General features: G+C 57.1%; 1 protein-coding gene across 1 annotated transcript in view; it reads right to left on the bottom strand.

Moving 5' to 3' along the window:
- LOC111154824 (heparan sulfate proteoglycan 2) overlaps window positions 1-25,021 on the bottom strand; it is a 99,022-nt gene that overhangs the window by 51,698 nt on the left and 22,303 nt on the right. Inside the window, exons 2-13 of the mRNA XM_022514749.1 lie at window positions 13,881-14,016; window positions 13,293-13,337; window positions 7,123-7,232; window positions 6,956-7,014; window positions 6,527-6,687; window positions 4,793-4,921; window positions 4,309-4,563; window positions 4,101-4,220; window positions 2,255-2,386; window positions 1,983-2,127; window positions 1,738-1,889; window positions 1,497-1,643 (exon numbers count right to left, since the gene is read on the bottom strand). Of these exons, the coding sequence (XP_022370457.1) occupies window positions 1,497-1,643; window positions 1,738-1,889; window positions 1,983-2,127; window positions 2,255-2,386; window positions 4,101-4,220; window positions 4,309-4,563; window positions 4,793-4,921; window positions 6,527-6,687; window positions 6,956-7,014; window positions 7,123-7,232; window positions 13,293-13,337; window positions 13,881-14,016 (1,591 nt within the window). The remainder of the gene's footprint in view (window positions 1-1,496; window positions 1,644-1,737; window positions 1,890-1,982; window positions 2,128-2,254; window positions 2,387-4,100; window positions 4,221-4,308; window positions 4,564-4,792; window positions 4,922-6,526; window positions 6,688-6,955; window positions 7,015-7,122; window positions 7,233-13,292; window positions 13,338-13,880; window positions 14,017-25,021) is intronic.

Raw genomic sequence — 25,021 nt, 5'->3', positions numbered from 1 at the left:
AGAGAGAGAGATTACAAGTAGGCAGAGAGGCAGGCAGAGAGAGGAGGAAGCAGGCTCACTGCCGAGCAGAGAGCCCGACACGGGGCTCGATCCCAGGACCCCGAGATCATGACCTGAGCCGAAGGCAGAGGCTTAACCCACTGAGCCACCCAGGTGCCCCGAGTTGATTAATTTAATTTAAACGGTCACTTGTTGCAAGTGGCTGCCACACGGAACAGCTCTAAGGGATGGGAGGCTCATTACCTTCAAAAGCAGTCCCTCCCAACCCTGGACAGGTTTGACTCTTAGAAATTCCTTCCTTGTGCTAAGACTACATCTATGTGGCACTAGCTCCTCCCCTTCCTTGTAAAAGCAAGCCCTGTAACCATGGAAGGGTCTCTACTTTTGTCTGCAGAATGACCATACAAGGCCCCCAACACCAGGCCACACTCTTCCAGGCCTGCCTTCCTCCTTCTCTTCCAGGGATGTTTTCGGGTCCCCTGCATCCTAGTCACCGCTCACGCACCGGCCACCTGCTCAGCCCCGCCCACCCTGACCATTCTGAGTCGGATCAGCCAGGCCTGGGGTCCAGCTCGAAACACTCTCTAAACAGCTGTGTAACCCTAGGGAAGCCCCACTGCCTCTCAGAAGAGTAAAAACAGCCCTAACCCTGCGAGGACAACCAGCTGTCCGATGACTGTGTGTCAGGCCACAGCACTGGCCCAAGGCTTCTATGGAAGCAGCTAAGTGCCCTCCTTGCATTTAATCCCCTGGGATGCAGAAAGTGAGATGTGATATAGCTTGATGTGAGGCAGTAAACGGGGGCTGCGCCTTGAACCCAGGTCCGGGTGATGTCTGGGCCCATGCCGTTCTGCCTCTCAGAGCCAGAGAGAACGGAATCTGGCTGCCTGCCCTTGGGTTCGGGAAAACAGGCCTGGAGAAGCCAAGGGTCACACAGACAGTAACGGGCATAACTGGAGGTCAGCCCCCGGCTGAGAAGATGCCTAAGCCTGGCTCTGGGGACATGGGCACCTCTTAGTCTCTGGGGATGACGCTGCTGTAAATGATGACAAGGACATCAGAGAGTATGCACGGGGCCCTCAGCGTGGACTGAGCTTGATTCTGAGTGGCTTATATAGGTTAACCTGGTAAGTCCTTCCAACCGTGTGGGAGGTAGTTCTTATTTTTTCCCCATTTTGTAGATGAGAGACTGGAGACACAAGACGGTCACTTGACCAAGGGCACGGGCAGCAAGAGAACATCAGGATTTACACCAGGGATCTGGCCCCAGAGCCTGTCCTCTTCATAACCCAAGCAGGCAGACGAGTATGGACTTGGCTTTTCCTAAAACATGTGTTTCCCCTGAAGTGCTGCTCTTACAGGCCCCCCTGTGCCTGTCCTTGAACCTGGCCCCAGCTGCCTGAGGATGCTACTCTCCCCTCTCTTCCTCTTCTCTAGGCCTGGTGCCTGCCCCCACACTCCCACAGCGCCGCCCACCTGTCCACCCAATGACGCACCCTTGAAGTCATCAGGCCGGTCAAAGCGTAGCCGGATCTGGTCCCGGTAGCGGCGGCTGCTCTGGCACACGCTGGTGACCCCAAAGCAGAAGCAGGGCAGGCAGGAGGCGGTGGGCTCCAGGTAGAAGTGCCCATCGGGGCAGGGCCCTGCCGGGTGGCATGGGAGCGGGTTGCAGCCGGTCACCAGCAAACAGCCCCGGCTCCCCACCATGCCTGGGGCCCGTCTGCCCACCGGCTGTACCTCGCTTTGGAATGAGCTCCAGGACACCATCAGGAATGCCAAACACCATGCCCCGGGCGTTCATGGCCTCACAGGTGTAGGCCCCCTGGTCTGCCTCTTTCACATCGCGGATGGTCAGCGTGCCACGGCCTCCTTCGCTGGTCACTGTCACCCTGGAAGTCCCCGAGACAGTGGTGGGATCAGGCCAGCGCCACTGACCCAGCGTCCCCCATCTCCCTGGGCCCTGCCCGGGCTCAGAACCATACCTGGGATGAGAGGGGATGTGGCCCCAGTTAAGCCTCCAGTTGATGATGGGGGTGGGGACACCAATGGCCACACAGGTGAAAGTCACTGTCTGGCCCCGGGAAGCCTGGACGAACTCCTGGGGAGGAGTCACCACCTGGGGGGGCACTGGGGAGACCAGAGCACGAGTGAGGGATGTAAAGGGCAAAGGGAGGAGGAGAGGGGGCAGAGAGCAGGGCTGAGACTGTGGACTGGGCCATGGGAACCCACCCCGGGGCCCCGGGCCCCTGCTCACTGCAGCCAAATTCATCGCTTCGGTCGGGACAGTCGCTCTCCTCGTCACAGTGGAAGCTGGCCGGGATGCACGTGTTCGTGGAGACACAGCGGAACTGCGTGGGTCCGCACACGTCCTCGGGGCGCTTGGCAGCTAGGGGACAGAGCCGGGCAGTTTGGGCTGCAAGCACTGCCCTCAGGGAGGATCACCCCCACTCCCTACCCAGACCTGACAGTCAACCCTGCCCACCTTCCCCTGGTGTCCCCAGGGTCACTCTCTCTTCTCACCCACGTGACACACAGCTGCCCTGATGAGATCCACACACTGTGACCCCAACATTGCCAGCTGTCACCAGCCAGCCATCAGATGGCTCATCACATTACTCTGTCCCCACCCCACCCAAAGAGAGTTATACCTGGGACAGCACAGTCATTCAGTTCCCTCCACACTCAGCCAGCCTCAGAAGCCCAAGACCTCTGCCAAAGGCACAGGCAAAGGGACCGGCCTCCCTAGACACCAGGTGATGCCAGATGCGTTGCCCTCTCACAGGAAGGCCTTGCAAGGGGCCTGCCACAGCCCGATCCTCACTGCTCCAGCTGGGCCCCCAGCTGGGCATCTTTAGTAGACAGTGACTGACATCCTTCCTCAGGGAGACTGACTTTGAGACAGACACATGGACCAGAGAGAGCGGGCAGAGTGGTGTAGACGAGGAAGGAGAGGGCACAGGGAAGGAAGTGAGAGGAAGCCAGGAGGCAGCCATCTACCGACCAGCCTGGGGATTCTGTCCCAATAGTCCAGGAGTTCCCAAGGCCACTCGGCTTTCACATTCTCTGTCCTGGGCTCTGCCAACAAGGACTTTTGGCCTCCTTTGATTTTTTTTCCCCAGCTGAGAAGGGCTTTTCAACTAAAGCCCTCAATTACTTTCTTTCCCAAGGGGCTGTCTGGCCAGGGAAGCTCGGAGCCACGGGAAGGACATCAGAAAGCTCTGTTATTTTGCAGAATGCTGCTGTTTCTCTCGACACCTATGTGGGGCAGGGAAGGCAGAGGACGGCAGGGAGGAGCTGGACCGGCGGATGGAAGGAATGTCCACATGCACCCAGGCACGTGACCCGGGATCACAGAGAAGTGGTTTGAAAATTATCCTCAATCTCAGACAACCAAACCCCAGGCTTCACCTACAGGCAAGGACACTCTAGATGCTGCCTGATAGAGTGTCTGACTCTCTAGCGTCAGCCATTTAACTCCCAGAATGGCCTTAACATTGACTGGAAGGATGGATGGAGGTCAGCTGGGTAGATGGGGATAGGTGGCTAGGAGGAGGGAAGGATGCTAGGTTGATGGGTGGACAGAGGGATGAAGGGCTGTGTAGACAGCGAATGGACGGAGAGTTGGGTGAATGGATGGATGGACAGATGAATGATGGACGAGGTAATGGGGAGACGACGAAGAGCAGGGCAGAGGATGTCCAGAAAAGTCAGAACTAGCTCGCTGTGAAGCCCTACGCCCATCAGGGAAAGGTTCTGGCTCCCACATACGCCAAACGTCCCATCGTTAGGGGACACCGGGTTATCAAGCCCTCTTGGGCACTTGTCTGACCTCTACCCAAGCATAAATAACACAGAGAAGATCTATGACAACAAAGTACAGAAAAGAAACAAGGAGACATTAGCCACAGGCAGTCTGGCCATATGGATTCCTACAAAGTTCAGTTCAAAGCCGAGAGCCCTCACCGCTGGGGGCAGAGAGAGAGGAACCTTCAAGTCTGTCCCCAGCGCCTGTGTGCTGGGCCAGGGAGAGCAGACCATCCTACAGGCAGGGCTGGGGTAGGGAGGCTGGGCCTGATTGGAGGGGCCCCAGGCACACTCACGGCAGTCAGCCTCGTCGGTGCGGTCCTCACAATCAAAGTCCCCGTCACAGTGCCACAGCTTGAGGGCGCAGTGTCCGTTCCCACAGGGGAACTCATTGGGCTCACAGGGCGGTGCGGGGCCTGGGGGACCGGGCCAGGTTCAACCAGTGGCTTCCCCCGGCCACTCCCCTGTCCCCCACACCTGGCTCTCCACCGTGCCGGTCCTCACCGCAGTTGAGCTCGTCACTGCCGTCTTCGCAGTCCTCTTGCCCGTCACAGATGTAGTGTTTGGGGATGCAGTGCCCACTGTGGCAGGTCGCCTCGTGAGGCCCACAGGGCAGAGGCCTGCCTGGACTGGGGGCCAGCAGCTGGGGAGTGGGCAAGCCTGGGAGCTGCTGTGGGGTGGTCGCCTCCGGCTGGGGCACTAATTGTGGTGTCTCCACCAGAGCAGGCGGTATGGAGCTGAGCTCTGGGACTGGCTCCTCTGTGGACAGAGCCCTCCTGGTGTTGGCACAGGGTGGCGGCATGTGGCTCCTCACCCCTCGCCCCCATGCTCTTCCGGCCCTCCCCATACCTCCCTGCCCGTGCTCCTCCCGTATCCCTGCCCCCCTGCCTGTACCAAACCCTCTCAGCTCCTGTTGGACTTGGGGGCCAGGTGCGTGCTGGCCCCCCTGGTGTCTGTGGGTCCCTTGTGGCCCTGGATGGCCCCTCACCACAATTGAGCTCATCAGACATGTCCCTGCAGTCAGGCCTCTGGTCACAGCGATACTCCAGGGCTATGCACTCGTTGTGGCTGTGGCAGGCAAACTCGGCCTCGGTGCAGACTCGCGAGACCTGGGGCACTTCGGGGGTAGGAGGAGAGTCAGAGGGACGGGGGGAGGAAGGGGGGGTGTGCGTGGCGGAACTTGTGGGTGGCACAGGCACTGCGTGGCTGGGAGCAGGCTTTGGTGCCCTGTGTCTGGCTATTTGGTTTCTGGCAGACTTCAGCGAGGCAGAGGAGCACAGGGTAGACATATCACAGCACACACGGGGCATGGGACATGTGGTGGTGGCCTCACCCATGCCTTCCAGAAACCCCACACGCAGTTAACAAACCACACGCATGCGAACACCACATCACACGCATGCAGGCCACAAGCTGGCCCAGGGAGGATGCTGGGAAAGGCTGCAGGGGCGGCTGTGGGCTCTGCCCGGCCATCTCGCCCTCCTTCCTTCCCTTCCATCCAGGAACTCGTCCAGGTACCTGGCTGGGCCTAGGTCTGGCTTACACTCTCACCTGGTGTCACTGCGGCCGCCACAGCGGCCAGAGGGGGCGGGGGTGTCTGTGCTGGAAAGGAAGGTGTGATCAGCACTGGCCCCACGTGGGACCTGGGAGCCATGGGCTGCGGGGCCAAACCAGGCCCGTCCCACCATCCCTAGCTGGGGAGCCTCCCTAAAAAGTGGGGAGACGAGGGCTGGGTGCCCAGAAATCTTCAGATCTGGGGCTGGGGAATACCAAAAGAGCACACTTGAACTTTAGGTGTATTCTTTGGGGTTTTGTGTGAAGAACAAGGGAGGTGATGGTTTCAATGTAATTTTTCTGATTGGGCGACCCCACAGTAGGGAAAGAGTGTGTTCAGTTCTGGGTTCCCCTGAGTCAGGGACGGTGATGTCTTGGAGCTTTTCCCTGGGGGAGAGACAGGGATGGAGTCGGGCTGAGAAGCAGGGCCTTTGGGGAATGAACACGGCCTGTCTGGTCTGGGAGTCAAAACAGGAGATGCAGTGCCGTGTGAAGAAACCCGGGCTGACTGAGACTCGAAGGCCAGGCCTTTCTATCTGAAAGCTGTGTGACTGTGGCCCAGTTTCTTGATCTCTCTGCAGTGTCTCATCTCCTCTCAGCACAGGTTCTGGCAAGACTGGCATGGACATGGGGCTTGGTGTCGGTTCTGGCTTTTCCACCGCTGCCTAGGTGAATGGGACAGGCCACTTCCCTTAAGGGAAGCCTCCGTCCCTTAATCTCTAAAACAGGAAGACTGTCTACTTCGTAGGAATGATGAAGGCTGAATGGGAAGCTGGACATAAGGGCCTTAACTGAGTGCCTAGCCTCCGGTTAGCATTCCATACATGTCTGTTCTGTTATTATTAAATACATAAGTGTTTGGGTCTCAAAGTACTGTACGTAGAAAGGAATTCTCACCTACTGTCAGCGTATGGAGGTCTAGAGAGGGAAGGGGAGAGAAGAAATTGGGTCTAATCGGGCACCTGTTCGAGGAAACAGGTTACAAGATTACACTGAAACCCAGCCAGGGCTGCGTAGAGACTGGGGGAGCAGACTGATGGGGTAGTGAGCTCCCTGTCCCTAGTGGTGTACAGGCCCCACGCTAGAAGAGCCCATGGTGGGGACCCTGGAAGGGGCCCCCACAAGTCTGAGACATGAGGAAGTGCCCCAGGTCCTGGGATGGGCTTACCTGTACCCAGGCGACGGAACTGGAAGCCCTGGGGGGAGGTGATGTAGGAGGCAATGGAGCCGCTGGAAATGACCTTGTGCAGCACCTCCTGAATCTGAGCCCCGTCCGCGTTCCCTTCCGAGCCCACGTCCAGCTCCACAAAGACCCAGCCGTCCAGCTCCCTGGGGATGGGGCAGGGGGGCCGGGGAGCTGGTAAGCCCGCGGCCTCAGCTCCTCCCTCGGCCCCCAGCCTGAAGCTCAGGCCTGACCTCCTTTTTCCCTGTCCCTGGACAGCCCGGACCCGAGTGGGGCAATTTAAGGTCTAAACCGTCTTCCCAAATTCCTGAACTTGCACCAACAGAGATGCACTCCATTTGGCTTCTCTTCCTTCCCCTTCTTGTTGCCCCCACCACCCCGGTCCCTCTCCGGCCCCCAGGGGACCCTTCTCACTTGATGAACACCACACTGACAACCTGGTCCCCAGGAATCTTCAAGTACTCCGACTCGAGCTGGAGAATGACACAGCACCGTCAGCCTCCAGACACCTTCACCTCATCCTAGGGCCGCCCCCCCCCCCATACTCGGGGCACTCTCAGGCCCCTTCCCCTTCACCTCACCGTGTCTACCACTGCCTCGGACACCTCCCGGAACTCCTCAGAGCCCGCATCCTCCAGCTGGGGGCTGTAGTGGATGGAGCGGGTGAAGTTTACCAGGGCCCGGAAATAAACTGTGGAGAGGAGTGGGGTGTCACCGTGAGGGGCCTGGCCTGGTAGGCGGTGGCCTCAGGCAGCTAGGCCAGCAGCAGGAAACTCAGGGATGGTCTCTAGAGGCCTTCTGCCCAGGCTGACCCCTGGGTGCCCACAGCCATGCCCAGCACTGCCCGTATGAGTACTTGTCACAGTGGCCCTGGCAGGCCTGCCCAGGTCAAAGCCGAGGCCTCCACCTTCCAGTGAGGGGGCTTCAACCATCAGGGAAGCAGCCTGACCCAGAAGCTAAGTGATGTTGCAAAAGAGGACACCACCCCCACCCCCAGCAGCACAGAGGATGCTGGATAAAAAGAGCCGGCTTCTAGAAGAGGTTGGCCTGGCACAGGGATCAGCCACGAGTGACTGAGACATGCTTCCCCACTCTTCCGTGGCTGGTTCTACTCATCCCGCAGGGCTTGGCTCAACTATCACCTACTCCAAGAAGACCGCCTGAATTGCCTTCCTTGCTCAACCCTGGCCATGTTAGAGAGACCTGGTCTGGACCCCCAGCCCCTGTGCTCCCCCCATCAGAGCACCTTCCACCCTGCACTGCATAGATCCTGCCCGGTGATGCATGGACTACAGGGATTCATGGTGAAAACCACGGCTTCTGAGGTCAGCCACACTGCAGCACTGACCTCACCTCTCTGAGCTTCTGTTTCCTCCTCAGTCCAACGAGGATATTAATTTAATATTAATATTTTAATTAATATTAACAATAAATGTTAAATAATAAATATTAATGTTTTAATATTAATATTATTAATTTAATATTAATTAATTTAATTAATTACATTGACTGCACTGGAGAGCTGGAGGGAATAAATGACATCATGCTCGCATACACCATCTCCCCGAGCACGGAGATGCGGCACCTGGCACAGAGCAGGTGCTAGAGGATCAGGAACTGGTGTCCCCCCTTCTGTCCCCTGCTAGACCACGAACCCGAAGAGGAGTGTAGCCCCGGATCGCATTCACCCCTGCATCCCCAGAGCCAGTGTAGTGCTTGGCACATAGTTGGTGCCTAAGATGTGATGACTTAATAAATTCATTTCAGATTAGTGTGGGCGTTCACACACGACTGTTTCCTAAGCACCTACTATACATATATGATATGTATAAAGTCGGGTTTTTTAAAAGATTTTATTTATTTATTTGATGGAGAGAGAGAGAAAGACAGCGAGAGAGGGAACACAAGCAAGGGGAGTGGGAGAGGGAGAAACAGGCTCTCCACTGAGCAGGGAGCCCAACGCAGGGCTCGATCCCAGGACCCTGGGACCATGACCTGAGCCGAAGGCAGATGCTTAACATCTGAGCCACCCAGGTGCCCCATGATATGTATAAAGTTTTGTTGCTGTTGTTTTTTTAAAGATTTATTTATTTATTTGAGAGACAGGAGGGAGAGAGAAAGAGAGAGAAAGCACAGAGGGTGTGGGAGAGGGAGAAGCAGGCTTCCCGCTGAGCAGTGGGCCCAGTGTGGGGCTGGATCGCAGGACCCTGGGATCATGACCTGAGCCGAAGGCAGACACTTAACCCACTGAGCCACCCAGGCGCCCCTGTATAATGTTTTATACACATTACATACAATGTTCATGAGTTCACGGAGCAGCTATAAATATGAGTTAATATGACCTGGGAATGATCATATACATGCACACATAAGCACTCATATGGGGCTCTTAGAACAGAGCCTGGCATGTAGTAGACGCTGACTTGGTCTATAAAATATGTTGACTGTATACATAGACTAGTGCGTATGTGCACATACACACATAGACTAGTGTGTACGTGCACACACATGCGCGTGCGCGTGCACACACACACACACACACACACACACACACTGTTTCTTGAGCCCCTACTATGTACAAGACATTTTAGGCATTAAATCTTATAATGTTCCTGAATTTAAGTGTTAATTATAAATGCCAAGTTAATGAGTTACAAATATTGAAATATGTGTAAATGCTTAGGACGGACCCCGGCACACAGTCGGTTCCAGATAACGTGAGCTCTTACTGTGTGAGAGGCAGTGTTGTAGTTAACAGCTTAGCTGCTGGAGTAAAACTGCCATTTACAGCCCTGTGACCTCGTGTGACACGCTTCACCCCCGAGGATGAACCTCAGTGCCCTCGTGTAAAATGTGTGTAACAGCAGTCCCCACCCCCGAGGGTTCTTGTGAGGCTTAAGCTCAGAAACGTAAAGTACATTTATGACCGTGCTGGGTGAGTACTCGGGGCCGCCTGGGTTACCTCTAATTATTGTCTCTGGTCTTTACAACAAACCCGAGGGATGGATTTGGTTTTATTACCTCTCATCTGAGAGAGGCATTTATTCCTCTAACAAATCTATATTGAGGGCCTAGTACGTGGTTGGTGGTGTTCTCAGGGCAGAGGGTCTGGCCGTGAACTCCACATATGACCATTCCTGTCCCCACGGAGATGATTTTCTAGTGGGAGGAGAAAGGAAACAAATGAGCAAGAAATATATGGCCTCTGGGGAAAGAACCAGGGCTGGGGCAGAGGGTGTGCTGGGGTCGGGGTAGGGTGCTATGTTCCGGGGGGGCCAGGGAAGGACTCTCCTCAAAGGGGATCCCTGAAGGAAGAGAGTGAGCCATGGAGAAGAATCTGGGGGAAGAGCATTCTGGGTAGAGGGTACAGCAGCTACAAAGGCCCTGAGGCAGAAGTGGCTCAGAGAGGGGACTGATGACAGGATGAGGCCGGTAGAACAGGGGGTAGTATTGGGTGGGCCTGACCACAAGGCCCATTCCCTGTGCCCCTGCACTCGGCCAGGCCCCCAGGTGCACACGCCCCCCGAGCAAGGACCCTCTCCCTCTGTGGCCTGGGCTAAGCAAGCCCTGGGGTGTCAGGATGGGGCAGGAGGGGACTCCTACACTGAGGGAGGGTGCTCGTGCCCTGAAACACAGGGACCATGCTGGGCTGGGCTCCTGGGTGCCGGGTGGGTGGGGCTCTGTGGGTCGAAGCGTGGAGGCCGTGAGCTCGGCCACAGAGGCCCCTTGTGAACAGGCACAGAGGCCCATTGAGAGCCCCTCCAGCCCCTGGCCTCAGCCCCATGGCCCAGCGCGGGCGAGGAGGCCAGGCCTCTGCCCAGGAATGTGCTCGATCCTGGGGGAGGGGGCTGGGGCTCCACAAAGCCCCTTTCTCCTGGGCCCTGGGAAGGGCACAGACCCTCCAGGCTGACCCCACCCCTGCCTCCTCCTCCTTCTCCCAGACCAGGGGTAGGTCAGGGCAAGCACCCTCCCTCTTCCACCCTGAACTGCCTCCCTACGACCAGTGTCTGAGGGCTGAGGGCAGAAGGTAAAGCCCTGTCTGTTCCAGGAACCAGGCCCCAGAGCTGAGGGTATTGTAAGAGAGTGAAGCTGCCCGGGGTGGGTGTGCTCTCTGGGTGCCCACCCTGGCCAGCCATCTCCCTCCTGGCCCTCATCTTGACCTGAACCAGACACCTCACTTGGAGACAGAGGCTGGAGGAGCAGGAGGCCAGGAGCTGCCTGTGCCCAGGTGGGGGTGGGGAACACACACGGGACCACCCCTGCCCCGAAGCAACTATCCCATCAACTCCCTGTTGCGAAACTCCTCTGCCACACACCCAAGCCCCTGAACCCCAGCCCTGAGGGCCCCTGGGTCCCTTGGGTGGGCCCAGAATCAGCCAGTCCTGAGGGGAGTGCAAGTGGCCTGCAGCCTCTAGAGCCTTGTTCCCAGGGGGGTGGCTGCATTCATCCCTGTCCTAGCAGTGCCCAGGGTGGGGGAACACTAGGGGACCCTCCCACTGTGTTTAGATGGGGCCTGGCTATGTCCTGGGCAGGGACCGGCCAGGCCCTCAGACTCAAAAAGAAAGTCCCTCAGAACCTTGCATGTGATAAAATAGAGGCTGGGGAGGAAGGGGAGAGGGAGAGCGGGGGGTGGGGCAGGGAATGGGGAGGGAGACAGAGGGACACCCCCAGGTCACCCTGGCCTCACTTAAACTGGGAGGAGACTCCCCACCAGCCACAGGAGGGTAGTCCGGGGCCTGCAGAGCAGAGTTGCAGAGAGAGTGGCCAGGAAGGACAGCAAGGGAGGGAGAGGGGACCAGAGGGAGAGATGGAGATGGGAAAAGACAGAAACAGACAGACAGGAGGAAATGACAGGGATGCAGAGAGAAAACAGGGGAAGAATGAGAGCAAGGTTTGAGACACAGAAGAAGGGAGAGAAGGAAAGACAGAGATGGAGAAAGACAGAAGGAGACAGAAGGACAAAGCACAGATGAGACAAAGAGGATAGAGACAGGCCAAGGCAGGGGAGGAGGGGAGCAGGAGACCCAGACAGGTGTCAGCTCAGGCCAGAGAGGTGAGAGGAGGTGGGCGGGGATCCCAGAGAGGGGACGTCAGAGTGAGGGGCTGTCTGCCACGTTGGGGTACTGGCACACAAAAAGTGGGGCAGGGCCAGAGGCTGCAGGAGTGGGCTAGGGTACCATCTCAGGGGCTCAGCTTCAGGGTACGGGGCTGGGCCCCAGGCAAGGGGCATGGACGACATGGCCCCATCTCTGATGGCCTTTGCTTCCCCTGCTTCCCAGCATGGGGAGGACACTGCCCTGGGGCAAGGCTGAAGTGAGCACACAGAGACCCTGGGAATGGCAGACCCACTTGCTGACTCCAGGTCTCAGACTCGGCCCAGCTGCCTGGACCTGCCCCAAGGGTGGCGGGCTGATGCCAGGGCCAGGCCTGGAGGGTCTGAGGCCCTGTGTCTTCCCACGGATAGGACCCACTCACAAGCACAGACCTCTGCCCGGCTAGCAGGCCCTGCCCAGCTGCTGCTCTCCATTCCCCACCCCTTCTCCCACCTCTGACGCCTCCTACCCTTGCAGCTGCCTCTCACGGGGGAGGAAGGCTGGCAAGGGCTCCTCAGAGCTGTGGTGATTGACAGCCCCACGGCAGGGGCCACAGACATTTCCAAACGGAAAGTAGGGACAGGACCAGGGCCTCCACAGACAGGCCTCGCTTTAGCAAGAGGCAGCTCCCAGGCATCCTACAGCCCTAGAAGGACCTACATGGGGAAAAGCTTCAGGCAGGATCCGAGTTCCAGGGGCTGGGAGGTCATGGTCAGGACCAAGACATGCAGGGGCCAACCCTCCTGTCTGTACTTGCCCAGGTAGGACACCACTCTCGGGCATGTGGATGCCCCCGATACACCAAAGGGAGGGTCACCACCCTGGAGAGGTGCAGGCCCACCCCTGTGGAAGCCACTGGCTGCCGTGTGGCCGCCTGAGCTGAGCTCCACCCTTGGCCCTGACCACAGAGTGCTCAGCGCTGGCTTCCAGAGAAGGCAGCAGGAACCATACGGAGCTGCTGGGCTTTGCCATCCAATAGTTCCTTCTCTACCCGGAATGCTGGGGTTGGAAGAAGGAGGGACTCTGAGGCCCAGTGCTGGCCTGGCCCCAGCTCCACTGTGCACCGAGTGCTGGCAGCATGAGCAGCTGATGGAGGCCTGATTCTCTTCTCTCCACCAAGCCCAGCCCTCTTCCCCAACACAGGAACCCTTGGCTTCCCAGCAGGTGACCCAACCTAAAGGTGGGGTCCCTCCCAGGTCCAGGATGAGGCTACTTCCACCCCTAGTTGGCCTGACCAAATGTCCTGTGCCAAAGAGCACCCCTACCTGGCCATCCCCTCCCGGGGTCCCCAGCTCTGCACCCCCAAGAAGGGATCTGGGAAAGGACCTCACAGTGGAGTTGCCCTGGGAGATGAGAATTTTCCTTTGAATGCTGCATGTCTGGCTTTCAGCACCTATTATAACTGGACATATCCTGCCTGTGGCCCTTAGCCTTGTCCCTTGGGCACAAACGACCACACAGCCCAGCCATCCCGACTCGTGGGGACCTGCCAATCATGTCACATGATTGTCACTGGGCAAGTAAGAGACCACCTGCACGGCAGGCCCATGGAGCCCTTGAGGCCCTCGGCTCCGAGACAGGACCTCTGTGGTGGGAAAGACCTGCTTTGGGGCTTCTGTGGGGAGCAGGAAGGGGGGCCTATACCTTCAGCAACTTACCCATCTGAAAGTCCCCGCTGCCCAGGTCCCCGCTCCCCAGGCCATCTGCAAGCAGAAGAGAGGTTTATGTGGCAACAGGCATTTGTTGGGTATCTACTGGGTGTCGGGCACGGTTCAGGGCCCTGGCATGTCATGCGCCAGGTCATGAAAGTTGAGAACTGTCACCTCCTCCCCATGCCTGGGGAGGCTGGCCGGGAAAAGTCCTCTCAGAAGCCTCCATCGAGAGGGCACGGACCAAGGCCACACACTCTGGGGACCTGTCTGCCCACGCTGGGATGGGACGGGCCGGTCACACCGGCCACCAGGCGAGGCCAGGCCAGGGTGCAGTAGGGGACGGTCACTGTCCTCTGCTGTGCCTTGTCTGCCACCTCCCTGTTGGTCCTCATCATCCTGGGCTGTGGGGAGCAGCTGTCATCCCAGGGTCACATAGGTTGTGAGTGGAGGATCCGGACGAGGCTTAGGATGCCATCATCTCTGGAGTCACCCCCTTGGGCCAGCTTCCTGGGGCCTCTCTAAGGACCACTGGGAAGAACCCCGCCTCCACCCCCTCACCTCTTCTGCTCCCTGCCACCAGAACCTTCTGCTCACCTCCAGAGGCCTCGTCAGCCAGCAAGTCCTCGTCGTCAGAGAGGTCTGAGTAGCTCCAGCCAGCCCGGCCCGCCGACACCGTCTCTGCATCCTCAGGCAGAGACAAGCCATCATACGCCTGCAGCCCGTGGGCCACCTGCGGGAGATCACACAGTCGATGGTCACGTTCTCCAGCCCCCGCCAAGCCCAGGACCCCTCCCCTCACTTCAAGCAGGACCCAGAGTCCCACCCCAAAGCCGTGGAGTGGTTTACTCAGATGTGGTTTGGCTAAGAGAGTCAGGCTGGGGCTGAACTACTCATTTTGACTCTGTTTCCCCAAAGCCCCATTCACCCTTATAGGCCTCAGAGCCCAACCCTGCAAATTCACTGAGTCTGTAAGAATCCTCAAATAAATAGACAACATTAAAATCACTTTGGTAAGTGATGACTGACTCGTCTTCCTTCAAGAAAGTAAGGGTCATCCAGGACACAAGGCAGTAGACAGGGGACCACGGGCAGGTAAAGGGTAACCTGGGCCAGCAAAGAGGGGGGCCATAGGCACGAAGGGTGGCCAGGGTCAGGATGGATAGGACAGAGACAGAAATCAAGGGTGAGCCCGCTGCGGCTGCTGTCTCTAAGACAGCTTCCCATCAGGCCATCTTGGCCACCTCTTTTGGCCTCAGTCTGGCCTCCAAAGTTCCAAGCCACAGGAAACACATTCCAGCCATGTTGGACAACCCGCTCCGGCCCTCGTGGCCACACTGACAAGCTCATCTGTGCTCCCAGCAGCGGGAGTGGAGCCCAGCCGCTGGGCGGGATGGGGGCAGGACAGGCGTGGTGTCAACTCTGTGTGACCTCAGGCTGATGCTGAGCCCAGCACAAGTTCCACAGAGGGCGTGCTGAGACCCTGCGCCCCGCAGGCCAGAGCAGAAGGGCCCCGACGGCCATCATACCTGCCTCTCTCAGGTCAGGGTGTGGGCAGTGAGTGCCTTTTGCCCCTCAGACAAGATCAAGATGTTTCCAAATGAGTTTTTTTTTTTTTTTTTTAAATCTAAGTGGTTTCAACTTTTTTTTTTTTTTTTTAAGATTTTATTTATTTGACAGAGAGAGAGATCACAAGTGGGCAGAGAGGCAGGCAGAGAGAGAGGAGGAAGCAGGCTCCCCGCAGAGCAGAGAGCCCAATGCGGGACTCGATCCCAGGACCCTGAGATCATGACCTGAGCCGAAGGCAGAGGCTTAACCACTGAGCTACCCAGGTGCCCCTCCAAATGAGTTTTATCAGATACCCCATAGAGGAAAACACAAGCCCGGGGGAGCCCGCAGGAACCCCAGAGCCCCCAAGCAGCAGCGTGCATAGATGTGATATTCTGTGGCCCCGTAATGCATGTCCAGCCCCAGAGAACCCGGTGCGAGTATCTCAGGCCCTGCCCTGGCCTCAGCCCTCCCTGGGGAGCCCAAACCAGCCAGAAGGAAATGGTCTGGCTTGTGAAAGCCAGACCCAGCCCTCACTGGCTAGACAAGGTGATGGTAACAGGAAAGAGGCCCAAGGAGGAGAAGGAAAACAATGAGACGGCCAGTCTCTCTCCCTCCCTACACCCCCCAGCTTTGCCCAGCCCATGCCCCTGCAGCCTCTGGCCTTTTCTTGCATGGTCCCTTCGCTGGAATGCCCTTCCTCCCTTTGTTTATCGGACTAAGTTACCCTCCAAAATTCAGCTCACCCTCACCTCCTCTAACTGCTCAGTAAGAAAAAGGAATGAATTACTGACATTCACAGCAACACAGCCAAACTCAGTCACAATGAGGAAAGATGCCAGACACAGAAGGCGACATTCTGTGGGACTCCACTTACATGCAACTGTAGTGGGGGGATGGTCTAACCTACAGTGACAGGTCACTAGTTGCCTGGGACCAGGGGTGGGGCAGGCTGACCGGGTAAGGACACAAGGGAACCTTTTGGAGTGCCAGTTCTCTGGGGACATATATCTTGTGATTGAACTGTACACTTAAAATGGGTACATTTTGTTGTATGTAATTTGCACCTCAAGAAAGATGACAAAGATAAATTAAATTAAAATTTTTAAAAAAAGACAGTTTCTTCTGGGCGACTTTGTCCTGACCCTTGGCCTTCACAGTCCCCTCCGTGCCCACACTGGGTTCTGGGCACTCCTGGGCTCACACTCTAATCACCTGTATCTCCATTAGAATGGAAACATCCTGAAGGCAGGGGCCCCATGTTGAATAACTACTTGAATGAATGAATGAATGAGTGAGTGAGTGAGTGGTCAAAAATGTCCTCACCTATCAAGTCTAGCTGCTTCCTGAACTGCACTTGCTTTGGAGGCATTACCTGCTCCCATGCAGTCTACACACAGTCTCTCTTCCTAGGCTGGGAGCAAATTGGGGGCAGGGTCATTTGGTCACCTTTGTATCCACCGTGCTACCAAGTCTTGTGCAAGGTCTGCACTGCCCATGACTTACCCCTCTCATGGCCTAAAGCCCCTTCCCCTCCAGTCCAGGGGGCAAACCCCTCCTCCTGCTCCTTTTCCTTCCCCACCCTCTCTCCGGACAAATGCCCATCCCCGTCCCAGGTGACCAGCAGACTTCTGGCCCATGCCCAGACTGGGTCCGTATCCAGGAATGAACTTTAGAACCTCCAGGAGCTGGTGAGAAGTAGATTCTGGGGCTCCTTCTCATCCAGGAGGGAGGGATGGAGTGGTGTGCGTGCAGAGAACTCTGACTCACTGGCTAAGAACCACAAGATCAATCCCCACGAGGGGTTCTCCCTCCTTCCCTCGCTGCGGGTAGAGGGCAATGTTCCCAGTGGGTGGGAGGGGGGTTCAGAGCAGGCCCTGACTGACCTAAGGGCAATGTGAGGCTAAGACTGGCATAGGGGCACGGATACTGGGCAGAAGAGGTTAGAGGGGCAGGCTTAGAGACGTCCCACCTGGGAAGGGCTCTCCCTTTATGTCATTGCCACACCTTCCCCCTCCCTGTGCAAGCCAGGCTGTGGGGGGGTGTGCATGGGGTGCAGAGATTCCCGGCACCCCCTAGACACTGCCGTCCGGGAAGGGAAACTCTGGTGGTGAGCAAGGTCCAGAGCTTCTCCCAGGCCTGGAGCTGGGAGGGGGGAGCGGGGGGGGGGGGGGGGGGGGGGGGAGGGCGGTGTCAGGACCGGAGAGGAAATAGCAAAGTGAGATTCGACTTGGAAAAAATGTCAGGAACACACATCTGCAGTGAGAGGAGTAAGAGAATCCAGAGCGTGTCGGGCCCGGATAGAAGCCATCCTACCCCAGGGACTCCAGGGAATGCGCCCTTCCACATGCCAGCCTGACCTTGCTGGCAGCCCCCTCCCCAGGGCCCGAGTTTCCGGGGTCAGATCAGGGCCTGCAGCGAGGGCCGAGCCAGCGAGAGCAGAGGCTTCATTTGAGAAAAGCTAAAGATCAAAAGGTTCTAGCAGCTGTATTTCACATCTGGGTGGAGAGAAGGAGCCAGACCGGAAAGAGGCTCCCAGAAAGAGCCCAAAGGAGCCTGAGACTTGACCACAGAAGGGAACTTAGTTTCAGATCTGGAAAGTCTGGGGTCTACTTGGGAACAGAAAGAGCTAACATTTATTAATCACTTACTATGCACCAGGCACTCCTTTAAGGATGTTTATAAACGTGAACCCAGGTTATAGGTGTTAAAAACAGACCACTGTAGGGATGGGGACACGGAGCAGTCAGGTTATCTACTTGAAAATCTAGCAGGTGGCAGAGCTGGGATTTGACCTCTGGTGGTTTGGTTCCAATGTTTAAGCTTTTGCCAGAAGTAATTGAGGTCACTGAGAGTGACTCCACAAAACCTTTCAACCACAGGGCTGTTTCACAGTCTACAGAGCATTTCCTCCATCTCAGTGTCATTGGACCTTGACAATGACCCCTGAGGTGGCTGAGCAGGTGTGAAAGGCCCCCTTTCACAGAGGAGGGAACAACACCTCGCTTTCCCATGTAACTTGCTCAGGTGAGTGGCAGGCAGAGCCAGGACAGACCCAGGACCTCTGGATTCTGCATCTATTAACCAGGAAAGAGGCAGGGCTGAGGCTGGGCCTCCAGGCTGGCCTTGAGGTCTAAGCAGGGGGCAGGGCCAGGACGTCCAGGGCTGGTCGGTTCCCATCCCCAACCCAACCGGCTCCCAGGATGGCCCATGGGATGCCTGAGCTGCCAGTGGTCTAACGTCCCAAGGAGGGCCACTGGTGGCTCCAAGGTCAAAGGCAGAAATAGAACCCAGGTTTCCTGCCCTGCAGCCCATCTCCGGCAATGAGAAAGCCCAGCTTCCTCCCAGAGGAACGCAGTACTCAGGCAGGCGTTAGAGCCGGATGGCGGGGCCGGAGAGGAGGGGTCCAGAAGGCAGACTTGGGCCAGAGAGGAAGGAGCCAAGCAGAGAGGGGGATTTTCCAGACCTGGCAGGTTCCTGGTGGGGGAAGTGGAAGCAGCTGACTCATACAAGCCAAAGCCAAAGACTGTTTTAGTGTGCTGGGAACAATTGCTTGGAGCAGGGGTGTGGGCATGGTGGGCCCCCCGTGGGGGGCAGGGGAAAGGGGGACCCAGACAGGCGGGGAACTTCTGGGAGACAGCTCCCTGAGGCTGGGCTGTGTCCAGGCCTTCCTGGTGGGGATGAGGGTGCACATGGGGCTCCAGGTCCAAGTCCTACAGAGACCCTTTGGGACAAGGGACAGAAGCTGGACCTTCCTCTCCTGGCCTGAGTGAGGATGAAGACAGATCCAAAGCTAGCTGGGAAGAACTCAGCATGGAGGGGAAAGAGGGAGCCTTTAGAGAGGGGCACAGAAGGTAGAGAAGGTCTGGAGTACAGGGGGAAGTTCAGATACAGATACAGGATATGGGGTCTGGGATTTTTCAAGGGGTCCCTAAGTGAGGGTTGTGGGCCTTGCAAAGGGTACATGTGCAGATAAGTGTTTCTGGTGTTGCTAACATCAAGGAAGGTGGCGGCACAGGGAGGAGATGACAACAGGAATGGGCTGGCTCCATTGAGGGCTTTCTCAGACCGGTCCTCAGCCTCAGCACCGTGTGGACCAACCTGGTGACTCTTCACAGTCACCGGGGCAGGGCCGGCGCTGCTGGGCCGTGATCCCTCGTCTGCAGTAAGGGAAATCCAAAGAGCTCTGAAAACTCATAGTGTTTCTTTTTTTAAAATGAGTTTTTAACAAGCTCATTCAGTGCCAAGTCCTGACCCAAACTGACAGGAAGCTATTAACAACCTATTTATTCCACTCTGGGTGAGGAGCTGTAGGTTTTGCTGCAGCAACGTGACCGCGTTTCATGACGGGCGTTGCCCCAGACTCCACTGAGTGTTCTCACCGCTTCTACGCAACCTTTCTCCTATCTAGAAACTTCCAAATTCCAAAGCACCTATGACTCCCCGGGTTTCGGGTGCATGACCAGTTCCATTTGGCAGATGAGCAAAGGGAGGCTCGCAGAGGATCACCGTGTAAAGGAAGCTGAAGGCATGCGAGGTGCTCAGCTTGATGCCCTGTATACAGTAAGAGCTCAGTAAGTGCTAGAATGAGTAGCATGCAAGGGGCAGAGTAGAGGTGAGGGGTGGGTATGGACAAGAAGGGATGCATGGCAGCGTGGGGTATGGGCTCAGGCCCAGGCTCAGCCTCCAGGTCTGGGATGGGGGGAAGGCTCTGGCCCTGCCACCTAAACTCCAGGCTGGCTGGTGGGGTGGCACCCAGGCTACGGGTGACGACGCAGCTTGGGGCCGAAGCCCAAGTTATCTGCTGGCTCCGAGGAGGACCCTGGGATGACAGAGGGCTTGGGGCTGCTCTGAAGAATTATTCATGGATGACTTGAGCAGCCCACCCACCGCCCCCTCCCCATGGCCCAGGCCTGGGCTGAGCCCACCGCCACCCCCACAGCTGGTCAGGAAGGTCTGAGCACCGCAGTCCCCAGGGTGACTGCAGCTGCCCAGGGCAAGGCTCCAGGCATCTGGGCTGGAGTGAGCTCACCGCATCGAAATCCAGAGACTGTATGGGGGCGGGGGGGACAAGCGAGCCCCTGCCTGCGCACCTGCCTTCTGCCAGCACAGGCCCTGCCTCAGTGTCCCTTCCCCCATCCGGGGCCCCTGGGTCTTCAGGGAAGGACACGCACCTGGAGAAGTTCCCTCCCCCTCTGTTACAATACTGGCTCCCAGGTCACTTCACACCAGTGCTCCCTGGCTCTGCAGCAGCTTGGGCCCCAGATACAGGGTCAAGGTGCCCTGCCCTACCCCCAGACTACCCAGTGCCCTGTCTATGGGCAGCAGACAGCATAGGGGAAGGAATCTGTCAGGGCAGCACTTTGTCGTGCAAACTGCCAGGGGCGGGTGAGCCCGACACAAAGGCCAAAAGGCCTTTAATCCCCTGGCAGGCTAAGAGGGGCGCCGGGCCGGAAACGAGGTGGCCACAGCCTCCTCTGGCATGCCTACCCTGCCCGTGCCACACGGGAGGCCTGCAGCTTCCCACACTCAGGCTCCCAAGGTGCAGGACCTTTGCCAGCCAGTTGGCCGGGAAGAACCATGATCCCCCCCATCACCACCACCAAATAAGGAGGATGGCGGAGGCACAGCAAGGGCTCCAGGGCACAGGTGCCAAGATAAGGTTTTCACAGGGCTTATCTCATGCAAACGCATAGCCCCCTCAAGCAGGTACGGGCTCCTCCACCACCCACCACCGTCCCCAATTTACGGATAAAGAAAGACGCTCAGAGAAGTGAAGTCACCTACCCAAGGTCACACAGCTAAGGCAGGGGCAATCCGGTTCAAAAGCATAGCCCCTTCTTCTGTACTCTGCTAGCCTAGAGGCCCAGCAGCCAGCAGGCCCCTGCTTCCCACCCCAAGGCCTGCAACCTGCCAAGCCTGCATTCCAGCCAGGGCCGAGTAGGAGCATGGAGGGCTGGTCAGGGCCTTCACCAGAGAACAAGGACGCGGAAACGCGGAACTCTGAGCTCTCTCGTGCCAGCTCTGCCCCAGACTCACCATGTGGCCTTGGACAAGCCCCTCGGCACTCTTCCCTTCTAGCACACTGTAGCGAGTGCCCACTCTGTGCACCAGGCTTCCACACCAGCCGTCTCTGTTAATGTGGAACAGAAGGAGTGGGAGGGCCATGATATTCACCTGTTTCGAGCACTGCTGCATCTTCAAGACAGAAGACACGTACTAGGTGCTCAATTAACATCCGTGCACACAGACAGCGTGAATGAATGAACCAGCGAACGTGCCCAACTGCCCCCAGGTGGGGATTAGCCCTTCTGACAGAAGAAGAAAATGAAGTTCAGAACGAGAAAGTAAGGGCTTGCTCGAACTCACAGCAAGAGCCACATTGTCTCAGTTCCCCATCACTAAAGCGGAGGCCACAACATCCAGTCCCAAGGGAAAAGGGGGCCCAGATACCATGCTCCCTGAAACAGAGAATACTCCCTCCATGCCTCAGGTTTCTTGGTGGTGAAACAGGTATAAGAAAGCCTGCCTGGTTTGCCTCCTGCCCAGGGCTGCTGGGAGAGGCAAGTGGAATGAGGCGGGACCTGCTCTGGGAAGGCTGGCCAGAGAACTCTGCCTGGGCCTTTCCCAGGTGCACTTCACATGGTCCCTGCCTTTAAGGTCCCTCTGCATGGAGCTGGGGTTACGGCCCAACAGGGCTGCCACCACCACGGCCCAGGCAAGAGATACAGCCAGTGGGGCAGAGGGTGGGCTCTGCTAGGCAACCCAGATTCCAGGCCGCCTTGGCCACTTCCTAGCTGGGCGGCCTCAGCTTCCTCCCCTGTAAAAAAAGGATAATCAATCCATCCTGCCCTATAAGGTTCAATTCAAGTTGCTTGGAGCTTTATTTCTTGAGCACCTACTATATGCTGGGTCCTAGGGATAAAACTGGGACATAAAGAGACACAGAGCTCTGTGTTCCTAAGGGAGATACAGCATTAAACCAAGTGATGAGGACATGGTGTGGGAAGGGCTCTACAGAGGAAGGACAGGGGGCCGGGAGGGCCTAGAGGAGAGTTCCCTCACTGACCGAGGCAGATGGGAGTTTGGGGAAGGTTTCCCAGGGGACAGGACAATTCAGCTGGATCTGAAAGATGGCCTCACCTAAGTAGGGTGGAGAAGGGGCAGAGTGTGTGCACTAGGCAGAAGGAAGAGCAAATGTTCCATGTAGAGGACGCAGCAAGTGCAAAGGCCCAGAGGTGGGAGAGGGCACAGCATGGTTAAGGGACCAGCCCTAAATGGGCTTGTCCCAAAAAAGAACAGTATCCCTAGACTACGCTGATGTCATGGTGTTAGTCACAGAGCCCAAGTCCTTCAGTCCCTCCAGAGTCCCTGTACTCTCCTCCTGCCCCACAGACACCCCAAGAGCGGGCCTCCTCCCAGCGCTGACTGAGCTGCCTGTTAGCCTAGAGGGAAGCAGGAGGAAGTCGCTGGGAAATGCTCCCCCCCCGACCCCCCCCCCGCGCACCCGAGAGCCAGGTGCTGCCTCGGCGGTGGGGGAGGCAAGTGGGAATGGCTTCCGGGCCTGGCCGCCCAGCAAGAAGGTCCCCAGGGCTTGAAAATTATCTGCCAAGCACCGCTGGTGCCAACAGCGCCTGCGGTGTTCACGTGCCTGCCTCCTGCCTGCAGCCCAGCCTGGTTCTCAGATTCTCTGGCACCTGGGAGTGTCGGAGTGTCTGTGGGCCTTCAAGACACCAACCTGTCTGGGCCAGCCTATTCTCTCTGGGGTCGCTGCCCACAGATTTCATGAATGAAGCCCCTAGCACAGTGCCAGGCCTATGGGAGGATGGGGGAGGGCGGAAGGTTCCACAAATTTTTGTTGAAATGAGACACTACTTACAACAAGGACCACCTCCTGAACCTAATGGGCCAGGCCTTTCCATTACTCTTGATTCTCCAAAGGATGAGAAGAAATACCTTTGTTATGGGTAACCAGATCCTGTGTGACCTACACACACACACACACCCCTACACACACCTCTTCACCCTCATCCCCTGTTGTGCTCTCCCCACTCCCTGCCACACTTATCTCAATGGGTTTCAAACACACCTAACTCTCCCTACCTCAGGGCCTTTGCACTTGCTACATTCTCTACCTGGAACACCGCCCCCAGTTGTGCCCACTCCTCCTCTTCCTCTTTTTTCTGCTCACATGTCACCTTTACAGAGACCCAGACCACATCCCAGGTCCAGAATCTACTAGTCAGCTCTCTGTCACTTCCCTTGCCCTGCTTCACAGCACCTCACCACCTACACTCTACCCGTGTTTACATGTTTACCTGTTTATCATCTGTCACCCCCACCAGAACATCAGCTCCCCAAAAGCAGTGACTTTGTCCATATCCCCAGTACCTACAAGTACCCGGCACCGAGTGGCTGCTCACTAGCTCTTTTTAAGTTAACGAATGGATGGAGTTTATAAATGAAGAGACTGAGTCTTAGGAAGACGGCTTACCCGGAGTCCCAGAGCTGGAAGAGCCAAGGCTGGGAGCCAGACCCCTCCCCGGTTCCCAACCAGGAACACTGTACTCCCGGAGCCCTCCTCCTGCCATCTCTGACGCCTGAGGCCTTCTGGCCAAGGGGCCCATTTCTGAGGGGACAAGACTCTGCCCTTGGTCACTGAGCAGAGACCTGCTCCCTGCCCAGACCAGCATCCCAGGGGGCGGGTGGGGGTCTCAGAGGCCAGCAGGGCCATGGCTCCAGCTCGAGAGCCTTGCACCAGGCCAGCCGGGCTACCAGGCCTCAGGGACTCTGGTCCTGCTGGCTCCTGTGGCCGTCAGCAACAGGAAAAAACAGGCTGGAATGGCTGCTCTTTGCGGCCAAGGAGGCCAACTCTCCCTGCCCCCTCTGGGCTTTCCTCATCTGCTTCCTGGAGGGGGAGGAAGGGCTGAGCCCATGACTGAAGACGGGCCTGGAGGGGGTGGGGTGGGGAGGGCAACAGAGCTGGAAATAAAAGGAAGGGCCCCTTCCTTCCTTTTGAAGTGCCCCTGTCCCCTTTCCTCATGACTAATGTCCATTCCAAGGCACAGTAACTCTGGACACGGTGGGAGGGTCCTACATTCCAACCTATCTGGGAAAGGCTAGTTACACAAAGTTGGGCTGGTTCCCTGAGTCCTCAGTGTCCTGAGCATCCTGAAGAGGGAAGGGGGCAACTATTTACTGTTTCCCAAGCTTGCTTAACTTGGAACACTTTCTTCATGCTCATGGCACTAGGGTTCCACAAAGCACATACTGGGAGCACCAAACCGACTCCTTTCCCTCAGTGAGGCTTTGGATGTAAGATACGGCCCACCACTGCCACAGGGCTTTTGAAAAGGGAGCTCTTGGAGACAGAAAGCCCCGAGGCCCCATGCAATGAAGGGCTGATAGAGGAAAGTCAGGCCAGGCGACCAGAAATGGGGGTATGTCCTCTCCTTGGGGAGAAACACTGTCGGAGTCTAAGAAAAGCAAGATGGAACCTGCCCCTTTCCTCCCTGGCCATCAGCCTGCCTGCTCAGGAGATGAGTCCTGTTTGAGGGGACACACAGAGGATGGCCCCGTGTCTGGTCGCTCCTGGTCCCCTAGGACCATGCAGAAGGTCAGAGGATCCCTGTGCCCATGAGAGACGGGGAGCTGAGTGTTCTAAGGGAAAGTTTAACTGCTGGGCTCTTCCAGGGGCAGAGCGGTCCAGGAGGGACTGAGAAAGGGCTGCCGGCTCAGCCCACTGTCTGGGGTAAGCCCCTTCCCCTCTCCAGGCCTCAGCTTCCCTCTGTCAAACGATGAAGCTGGCCTAGATCACTGCTTTCCAGTCTTGGGTCTCAGCAGCCTTGGGGGACACCTCAGAAAGTGGGTTGCCCAGGGTGGAGGTACAGAGAATATGGGTCCCCTCTCTCAAATACTTGCTTCAGTGAAAACATACCCACCCTTTCCCATTTTACATGACAACCTTCTGCATAGTACCTCTGGTGTAGCCCCTGGTTAGCTGAGAGCAGGTCCCTTTACCCCTCTGTGCCTCTGTTCCTCATCTGTAAAATGGGCACAAAAGTTCATATTAACAGTACCTACCTCATGCGACTGTTGTAAGGATGAGATAAAAATGTCAAATGCTACAAATAGCACTAGCCCATGGCAAATGTCCTGTGTTTGTTGTTACTTATCAAAATATTGCAGGA

The sequence above is a fragment of the Enhydra lutris genome, unplaced genomic scaffold (genome assembly GCF_002288905.1).
Source record: "Enhydra lutris kenyoni isolate GAN:26980312 unplaced genomic scaffold, ASM228890v2 scaffoldscaffold38, whole genome shotgun sequence".
NCBI lineage: Eukaryota > Metazoa > Chordata > Mammalia > Carnivora > Mustelidae > Enhydra > Enhydra lutris.
The sequence above is the reverse complement of the archived record's forward strand: the minus strand, read 5'-3'. Positions and strand labels throughout refer to the sequence as shown.